The sequence below is a fragment of the Helianthus annuus genome, chromosome 11 (assembly GCF_002127325.2).
Source record: "Helianthus annuus cultivar XRQ/B chromosome 11, HanXRQr2.0-SUNRISE, whole genome shotgun sequence".
In the NCBI taxonomy this organism is placed as follows: domain Eukaryota; kingdom Viridiplantae; phylum Streptophyta; class Magnoliopsida; order Asterales; family Asteraceae; genus Helianthus; species Helianthus annuus.
The window spans coordinates 25,125,258-25,135,983 of record NC_035443.2 but is presented as its reverse complement, the minus strand read 5'-3'; the positions used below and the strand labels follow the sequence as shown (position 1 = coordinate 25,135,983).

Genomic DNA, 10,726 nt, shown 5'->3' with positions numbered 1-10,726 from the left:
TTATGGTTGAATGCAATGATATTAAGCAAGTCACACATAATCACGCTTCCGCAAAAGTCAGGGTGTAACACTTTTGTAGAGTAATTTTAGTCTTGTAGGGTAATTATCAAAATTACACTAACCCCCAAAAAACTGTAGAGTAATTTTGATCTTTTGAAGAGTAATTTTGATCTTGTAGAGTAATTTTGTTAGCATTTAGTTATGGGGTTTAGCTTTATGGTCTAGTTTTTAGCTTTTAGTTTGGGTGGAGGGGGGTTTGGTTTTTGGGGGTGGGGGTGGGGGGTTTGTTTGTTTTTTTTTTTTTTTTTTTTTTTGGAGGGGGTTAGTGTAATTTTGATAATTACCCTATAAGACCAAAATTACTCTACAGTATAATTATAAAAATGTCACTGCCTACTTTTTTCTTTTCATGCAATTCGTAAGTTTTATACGTTAAGTTTATTTGTACAATAACTTTCCCGTAGTTTTATAACAATAATATTTTTTATAGTTGGAATATCGGCTAAGTTTCAACTTGAAAAGTTCCATATTCAAACATAGATTATTTCTTTCTCTTGACAATTTTAGTGATATTATCATCCTTTGCTTTCCCATCTTCATATACGCGTTCTTTTTTTCGCTTCCTACTTTTATAAAATAGAATCTATTTTCAAATTTTATAAATATAAGGTTACATATCTATTAAAATTTATGATATACTCAATGCATTAGGTATTAACTTAAAATTAGTTTTGTATTAAAAGCGTATTCTATGACAAAAATTTAACACTAAACTAGTTTATATACATTATTTTGCAATGACATAACGTGTTAAATGTAAACTTACTTTTCGTATAGATAACATCGGGTCAAAGATCATACACAAAATTGCGTTGAATACGCCATTTCATTTCCATAACATGTTAAATCTAAAACAATATTGTTCTCCACCCCTCGTACAATCCTTGACTCTACAACTAACCCCCCAGAGAATCATCATATATTTACACGCCACCCTTTCACTGTCTAAAGCCCAAAACCCCTTGTTGGGTCGGGTACCTAATACCAAACGGGTCGATCGTGTTCGATACACTCTGGCTATGACCAAACGGGCTCAAGTTCGATTGAAAGTAGCCCGGATGATCCACCCGTTGGCTTCTGATTCCACTTTGAACTTCATCTTCTACTGATCTTCCAAACTTGGTGTCCATAGTGTATATTGGTGCCATTGAGGAACCACCATTCATTGTGGGTTGTGGTAGTGGATCTTGAACAACGGGTTCGGGCAACCCGAATGAGGCGATGCTGGCCCAGTCGTAGTTGCCCGAATCGAACTTTTGGAGATTTAGCTTTTGGTCTTCTTGTTGGAAGGTTTTTATGGAATTAACCCTTGGTAAGTTGAAGCACCGGTCTTGTATCTCGGGTAGTGACTCAAGAACATCGTCGAATTGAGAGGATGATGATGATGGCGAGCCGTGGCTCTGTTCGGTTGTTTGACCGCCAGAAATGGTTTTTTGTGCACTTGAGTTCTTCTTGTAAATTCGACATAGCACCCATTCATCCAACTGCACAACATAAAAAACACATTAACATTTTTTTCAAAAGAAAAATAAAGATTAACATACTATAAAGGCAAGCCCGAAGCACCGGCTCTGCATGCACAGGGTCAGGTATGAGCCCATGACCCTAGTACTTAGGCTGACAAACCATGTCTTATCAATTTAACATGTCTCTAACGATGCATATAACACAAATATTAAATATGAATACAACTCGTTTAACTACTTGATATCTCATGTCTATAACACAGTTTTATATTTTATGTACCAAGAAAAATAAATGATGAATCCTAACCTCACAATTTTATTTATTTAAAAAAAAGTAAAAAATCACATTATGTACTTTAAACAGGTCTAACCATATCTTCTATGAAGATATCTATTGCCTGCTCAGATGACATGAGAGCAACCTTATTGCTGCTCCAAAGTTTGGAAACAAGGTAGACCATTTAAATGATAAAAAGAACGATGAAATGGTGACTTACCCTGGAGCTACCGGTTTTCCTCTGGGGATCCGATAACCTATACTCATGCATGATCCAATTAGTTTTATTTCCTTTAGGGGCTTTACCAACATAAAACACCAAAGCTTTCTTGATCCCAACCCTTCGTCCCTCGGTCGTGATCACCTTATCAGTTCCGGTAGCCTTCCAGTAACCCGACCCGGCTACTCTATTCGGTCTAGACCCATTCGGATACTTCCGATCTCTCGGGCTAAAAAAATACCACTCTTTCTCCCCAAACATCGCCTTACCTACATCAACACATTACACCATTAGCCATTCATACCTAAAAACCTAAAAAAAAAATAAAAAAAATAAAAAATAAAAAAAATAAAAAAAAAAAAACACAAACTTACTAGGAAGCTGCCATGGATCAAACTTGTACAAATCAATATCAGCAATAATCTGAAGAGAAAAATCGTGACCGGCAACTTTCCGGCAAAGATATTGGACAAGAAGTTCCTCATCGGTCGGGTAAAACCGGAAACCAGGTGGTAAGCTTAATTGGGTCATCGGGTCGGTAACCGGTAAACCCATTTTTTTCACGTTTTTTTTTTCTGGGAAAGGAGAAGGAAGATTGTTGTTAAAGAATTCAAGAGTTATGAATTTCTTTTTTTTTTTTTTCAAGAAATGGGAAATTTGATGGGTATTTATAAGGGGGAGTTACAGAGAGATAAGTACGGTCGTCCTTTTCTTACTGTGGTATGGTGGGGCCATGAATGGTTCAGAAGTGGACACGTGGTTATGGGCAACGATCTTATCTAAAGTTTTAAAGCTTCAAGTGCATGAACCCATTGGCGCTACATGACAAAATAGGGATTGTGAGTCATTGAGGTAGATGGCATCTCCACCGTACACGTGTGGGTTCTAGAATAATGCAGTATATGATGAGTGATACATATACCGACAAAATACTCTGTTTTATTTGTTTTGTGTATTATACTAGGTTAGTTCCCCGTGTGTTACACGGGTTAAACAATTTAAACTATCTAGTATAGATATTTCCTGTAAATGCAAAACAAAGACAGAGACATTTACATACCATATTGACATAAATGAGTTAATATAAATGTAACCCATCAACTCGTACATATTAATTAATGTCGTAGAGTTCGATAAGACGGCTCTAATGTCGGTTGAATGAGGTCAATCAGAGTCTCTTTGATACCCTTTGTACGACTTCTTATTTTTTTGAATCTTTGTATTTGATTCTAAACCTATTATTAATATTATTGATAATAATTTTAGTTATATATATCAATAATATATTTTATAAATATATCAATAATATATTTAGTCTAACATATCTTCCTATACTAATAGACAAAAATCTTTTTGTACACGTGTCACTCTCTGATGCCTCCTCATTACATATTAATTTTATACACAAAATATAATATAATATTAATTAATATAGATAGAGATAAACGTCTAAATTCAAATTTAAATAATAATTATCTATAACAAATACAAATGTATCAAATAATATAATAAGTATAATATTATTTAATATAGTTAGAGATCAAACGTATAATTTCAAATTTAATTAATAGTAAATTACTTTTTAAGTCCCTATGTTTTAGTGGTTTTAACCACTTGAATCCAAAATCAAAAAGTTTAACACTTTGAGTCTCTAACCGCTCATTCACACCCTCTGTAAAAAATTCAAAAAACTTTTTGTAAGGTTGAGTTCTCTAAGTTCTCACAACTTGTAGAAGTTTTAATTTTATCCTAACCATATATATTTGTTAAGATAAAATATATTATTTGGATATAAACTATAATTACTAATAAAGTATCAAATCACATGTAAATGAAAATATAACTGTTCTTTATTTTTACTAATTTATCTAAATAAGTCATTTCATTAATAAGGATTATATACAAGTTTATAATTAGAGGTGAGCAAGTTTAGGTTCGGACCGAAAATAACCGAGAACCGAACCGAAAAATACCCAACCCGACCCGAACCTAAGTACCTAGGTATTTAGATCGGTTCCAATTTTTCATATAAAATAGGGTCGGGTCGGGTCGGTTCTCGGTTCTTTTCATGGTGAAACCCGACTTTGACCTATGGACCGGAACCGACCCTATATTTAGGGTAGTGAATCGGTTCTGTATTTTATGTTTGATCGGTTCTCGGGTCGGATCGGGTAATGGTCGGGTAGGGTCGGGTTTTTCCTTTTGCTCACCCCTATTTATAATTTACATTTTTTCATCACTCAACCCGGTGTAATACACGGGGTTGTAACCTAGTTAATATTATTATGAATTTCGAAACTTGTTTAGCTAGGATTTAAGATTCTATTGAAGTTTTAGTTTAACAATAGGTTATTGAATTAATGATAAGAATTTGTATTAGATTAGATTAAATATTATTATTATTATTTGTATTAGATTAGATTAAATATTATTATTATTAGTATTATTAATAATTTTAATCAATTAAATGAGAGAATGACAAGTGTCACAAAACAGGTTTCTTTTATTATATAGTATAGATATAGATTAGGTTTAATTGAATATTTTTTTGAAAGGCATTAATATTCGACAAAATACTCTGTTTTATTTGTTTTGTGTATTATATTAGGTTTAATTGAATATTTTTTTGAAAGGCATTAATATTGTATAAATGTATCAATTATATATTATATCCCATACGATACTCTATTCGATTTCGAAGAGTCAAGTGATATTTTAATCAAAGATTATTTTAACAAAAGAATGTTTTGTATAACAAACACCCTTTTTGTTTAGGTTTGGTTTTGATAAGATAGTATCTTAATTCTTTGGATAAAACGTTCTGGTTCGAGAAAATGATCCACATCGACACTTTACATGTTGCGACAGTTAGTTTAAAACAAAATGTAACGCATTTAACTTAATTATAAATTAGAAGAAAGCATGGGCGGACCTAGCCCTTGGCCAGGGTGGGCGGCCGCACCACTTGAAAAAAAAATTAGTGTATATTTTAGGCAAAAAACCCGACCGCACCCATTAAAAATATGGCTGAACACCTCATCCGCACCCCCAACAAAAAATTTCTGGGTCCGCCACTGGAAGAAAGTTTAAAACTTTGTTATAATAATAGTTTAGGTAAAGTTAATTAACCAATAAAGTGGTGGTCCACTGACAAAGAAAAACCTTTATACACCTTAGGAGGGAGAGATTTTACGTTCAAGTCTCACAGACGACAACGGTTAAAAACAAGGTAAAGTTCATCAACTTTTGAAACAATTTATCTATGTCAATTGATAGTGTTTGAACCAATTTCAACCCGGGTGATGAAATCATGAAAATATATTTATGCTATTGTTATTTTATGGTTTATGTTATTTTATGTATTGATTGCGTTGTATTGACTAGGGGCTACCGTTGACATATAAACTATATTATTTATATTTTTTTCAAAGTAAACTTTAATTAATAACTAGGTTTATCGCCCTAGATGCGTTGCGGCGAACTTCTTTTTTTATTTAGTCTGTATAGTAAACTTTAATTAATAACTAGGTTTATCGCACTGATAAGAATAAAAAGAAAATGTAAAAAACATTAAAAAATAATCGAAAGAAAATCAACAAAAAAAGTTGTATGTTAATGATGTTGTTCGTATTAAACTCGTGGTCAGAGATGAGCAAATAATACTAGGTACCGGTACCGAATTTCCCAAACCGAAGGAGCCTAAGTATCAATTCGGTACCGACTTTTGGCGTTTCTAGTACCGGTTCGCTACCGATTTTTACCTTCATATGCCGGTACCGTAACCGGTATTTTCGGTATCGGTTGTCACCGAGCTCATCTCTACCCTGAAACTAAAAAAGGAAATCATTAAAAGTTGAACAAAATCAACAATAAAAAGTTGTACGATACCGTTGTTGTTTGTACGGCACCCGTGATCAGGGATGAACAAATGGTACCGTGTAGCAATACCGAATTTCCCGAACTAAAATATTTTCAAACTCAATCCGGTACCGAGTTTTGGTGTTTTCTATATCAGGCTGGTGCCGATTTTTACCTTCATGTACAGATAATGAACCGGACCATACCTGTATTTTCGATCCCAGTATTTGTTAACACCAAGTTTATCCAACTGATAAAAAAAAATTATTATTATTATTATTACTATATATTATTATATTAATATGTTATTATAATATAATAAATTACTGTTTATTTCATTTGTAATAATAATAATAATAATAATAATAATAATAATAATAATAATAATAATAATAATAATAATAATAATAATAATAATAATAATAATAATAATAATTAGATGGAATATTACATTAGCATGGGTTTCTTGCACCTCTCATTTTGACTTTAATCTACATTCGTGGTCAAACCTAGCATAATAACTTGTGAATTATATTGTTGAACCAAACGAATATTTATATCCCATGGGTATAAAGTATAAACCAATGAAAGTGTGAAACTAACGTATACATATACGTATGTTTTTATTAAAAAAAAACATTTTTTTTTTAATATGAACACGTGGGATGTAGGCAAACACGTGGTAAGTAGAAGTTAGGCGAGAATTTTGTCAAAAAGGCGGGGAAAGGGAGTGCCAAAAGGAGTCACCATGTGTCGACACGTAGCACCTCTTTCAATATTTTTTATGCCCTTTTTTTCCGCATATTTATTTATGATTTCGTTCACTCTTCTACTTCTTATTTTCCCTTTGACTTTTCACTTCTGTTTACCTATATTTTTCTTTACAAATTAATGACTGTATTCAACCAATAATGTCACAACACATGGCACTCAATCTATTTCTTAATGCAGGGTTTTTGTATCTTAGATGAGATACTATTTTCAATTTAGCAACCTCTTACGTCCATCAAGCATGGAATGCGTCTATCTGCAAACATCTCAAACACCTAATAATAAAAGGACACATGTCGTTTTAAATGTTGTAGATGGGTCCAGAGGCATCTCATGCCCTCCCAGATGCATCTTATACCCCTCACCTTCCAGACGCATCCCATGCCCCTTTTGAAAGTCATGGTGGTCACGTGTCCATTTTTTAATTGAGTTTCACTCTAAAGACGCATCTCGTGCTTGAAAGACGCATCCCGCGCATGATACGCCACTCCAAGGACGTGTGAGAATGCAAAATTTGAAAATAGTTTTAATCAATAGTTATTTTGTAATTTCCCCTTTTTAAAATCTCTGAAAACATGCAACCGGTTTTTTATTCTTTTTCAAATGTGGATTATAAATTTTAAATTAAGTGTGTATATATATATATTGCTAATAAGGTGTATAATACAAATATAAAAAAGTTAATATCATATAAACTCATTCAAAATATAACAACACAATGTATCTACGTATATGCATAAAACAACAGGTTCCTTTGCTTAACTTTTATAACTATATAGTGTATTTGTGTATACTCATATAACAATACCTGAGATAAATACTAGTACAATACCTTAATACCATTGGACTACAACCTTATGATATATATTATTTTTCTTATTCTTCTCTTTATATTCCTATACACACGTTTGTTAATACCATATTTGTTAGAAGTTTTTCTATAAACTTTTTATAACTCTATTCAAAACATTCGGCGACATCACATCTCTCACTTTGTGGAGATAAAATTTTCCAAAATACTCAAGATAATATATATTAATAATTAACCTTTATAGTATGGATCTTTTAATATGTTAATCACTGTATAATTAAGATATGTGAAAACGAGTTGTACTCGTCTAATATTTTGCCGACATGAAATTAAGATTTGGAATCAAATTAAACTATCATTGAAAACACATAAATAATAGGAAAATTGTCAATTTAAATGTTTGACTATCCATTACAATCACTTAATTTCGAACAATAATCATTTGAGGTTTATCTTAGTTAGCTTATTGTTATAATTAAACTAAATTTACTTATACAATATCATTATAATCACACAAACTTACCTACGTGTTTTTCAAACAAACCCAACTAATAGAAAACATTTTAACTCGTTATACTCTTCCAGCTCGTTTGTTTTGCCAAGTCTAGTTATTACGATTCAATGCGAAAAGTAAAGTGCACTGTGTTTTCAATTGGCGGGTATTTTTGAATCACATCCCGTCAAAGGAAAATCTTGTTTTTAGAGAAGTTATTCTACCCGATCAAATGTGTTCTCTATGTGGGTTATGCGAGGAAACAGTTCATCATATTACGTGGGATTGTTGGATTGCCAAATCTATATGGTGGGCCATTTTAGTTTGGCTCAAAATCCCATTCACCGTCAGTGAAGTTTCGGTTCAGCAACTTCTTGGGATGGTGGCAGAATGTAGAGGTTCTAAAGATTGGATGAAAATGGCGGGGCAATTATTATGGCCACCATGTGGGAGATATGGAAGGCGAGAAACGAGATGACTTTCAACGACTACTCGCTTTAATAGAATGGCAGACACTATAAAAGAAAACTATTTCCTTTGGATTACATCTAGATCAAGTATTGTAATATCGTATGGTCGAGATGGTCAGAGTTTTATATTCGTGACATTTTGTTGTAATCTTTCGGGTTCTAGTTACTTGCTGGCTTGATTTCTACATTAATATACAAAAGTTTCGCCGTTCAAAAAAAAGTGCACTAATGGGAATAAAGTGTGTGAACCCCATCTCATAATTTTCACACGCCCGTAAAGGGGATAATGTCCCCCCTCTTAATACCTCTCCTTAACTAGCCCGTGTGTTTAATTGAGGTTTTAAACGAGATGGCATAGGGCATCACCCTACAACATACAATCTTATGATACGAACAAAATTTTAATTTTAATGATTCTCTTTGAAAACATAATCATATCATATAGATAATAATTGAAGGTTGTATGTAGACGTAGCATTCAATTCTTTTTGGGTGTCAAAGTCGTATAAACCGGAGATAAAAAGAAAATCAGAGCAACTTCCAAGTGTAAACGATGACGTCAACAGTGATGTTTTAAACTCCAGCTTTATGGGTATTCTTTAATGACAAGTAATAGATACTTTTACGTGGCAAGCAATGATTTGTTGGATCAAACATGAATGCATCCAAAACAACCAATTTGGATCTTCCTAGAACATTGTGCACTTGGCGGCGTGTGATCTCCTGAGACGCAAAGTGTTTTATACGTGTACAAATACTTTGATTAGTGCATACTTGTCATTTTGTTTTTTTTTTTATGTGTTTTAAATATTTACATGCCAATAATAGAATACCATGATGATGCACATACTATAAATTAATAAATTATATAAGAATATATCATTCCATCTGTCCCTAGGTAACTGTAACATATTATATTAGTTGCATAACATGATATTTTATGATTAATGTCCAATCAAATTATAGTTTTATAGTGAAATTCCTAAAGTTTTAATTACTGTCCAAAATTAATGGTGATGCACATAGATGGATGATTGGATGGTGATGTGAGAAAACGAAATAGTAAGAAGAGAACAACACTTATGGTTTCTATTGAAGAGAGAAAAATATATTTATGTAAACTACTTCGTCATCAAACGTAGAAATGAAGAAAAGACACTTGTTATTTTAGAAATCATTTCAACACTAGAAAACGATAACAAATCCCCTATTTTTATTTTTCATGTCCCTTTTCTAAAAATAACAGTTTAAAACTTTTCAACTTTCATCCCTATAAAATTTCTTTTTTTTTTATAATTTATCCTGATTTGGTCCTGATCACATACTCATCATCTTTCTCGTAACCGTCTTCATAACATACTCCATCACCAAAGAGTATCGAACGGGATGTTTTGGATATAATTAATGAAGAATCGGGATATCTTGTAACAGGGTGAGCTTCCGCTACAAAGTCCATTTTTCCTACAAAGTGTACAAAGTCTTAAAACACCACAATTTCAGCCATAAAACACACTCAAAACCCATAAATAACATATTGATAATCACTAAAACACAATATCTAAACCCTAACATTCCTAAAAAATTTCAAACACACCATCATACAAATATAAATATAAAACACAACATGATAATCAACATAAAACACGCTAATGTTAGTCATTCAATAATCAAAGCCTTATCATTCAAAACACAATACAAAACCCACAAATATGGTGTTTTAGTAATCTCCACTATGTTATTTGTGGGTTTTGAATATAGTTATTAAAGGCGCTAGGCGCACTCAAGGCGCATATGCCTCGCTTGGGGCCTAGGCGTAAGGCGCAAAAAAAGCAAGGGCCTGAGAAAAATAAAGCGCACAATGAAAATTTTTTTGTGTATTAGAAAATTAATATTATTCTTCAAATAAATAAACTAAAGCTATTATATATTATTTACTATCATCTATTTAGGGCCAAAAGTTATAAAATATTAGTGTATTAGTGTAGAAAAGTAGTTTTCGTTAGATAAAAGTAGTATTGTAGCTGGAATTTTGTCGGAATTTAGAGAATTTGGCCGGAAACTCTCCGGATCTAGGAGTCTCGTTGGAATCTGCGCCTGAAGAATTAAAGCGCAATTGCCTTGACTTAAGGTGCAATTGCCTCGCCTCGCCTGGAAATTGGGCCTAGGCGCAAAAGGCGATGGCTTTTAACAACGATGGTTTTGAGTGTGTTTTATGACTTTGTACACTTTGTAGGAAAAATGGACTTTGTAGCCAACTCCCACCGTCTTGTAACATCCAAATGTAATAACTGATTTTCAGT

At 32.6% G+C, this 10,726-nt stretch overlaps 1 protein-coding gene across 1 annotated transcript; it reads right to left on the bottom strand.

Moving 5' to 3' along the window:
- Nucleotides 1–808: 808 nt before the first annotated feature.
- Nucleotides 809–2,667, bottom strand: LOC110889577 (NAC domain-containing protein JA2L). The gene is made up of 3 exons (XM_022137133.2): nt 2,398–2,667; nt 2,024–2,292; nt 809–1,544 (listed from the first exon to the last, which is right to left on the bottom strand). The coding sequence occupies exons 1-3, from the start codon at nt 2,576–2,578 to the stop codon at nt 999–1,001; spliced, it is 996 nt and encodes a 331-aa protein (XP_021992825.1). The 5' UTR covers nt 2,579–2,667; the 3' UTR covers nt 809–998.
- Between the last annotated feature and the right edge of the window lie 8,059 nt (nt 2,668–10,726).

What these genes read in the sequence shown, in the direction of transcription:
- LOC110889577 (XM_022137133.2), bottom strand. Translation starts at nt 2,578, where the DNA reads ATGGGTTTACCGGTTACCGACCCGATGACCCAATTAAGCTTACCACCT. An exon ending in TGATCCATGGCAGCTTCCTA is followed by an intron (nt 2,293 to 2,397) that starts GTAAGTTTGTGT and finishes GTGTTGATGTAG; the next exon opens with GTAAGGCGATGTTTGGGGAG. An exon ending in GGAAAACCGGTAGCTCCAGG is followed by an intron (nt 1,545 to 2,023) that starts GTAAGTCACCAT and finishes TATGTTGTGCAG; the next exon opens with TTGGATGAATGGGTGCTATG.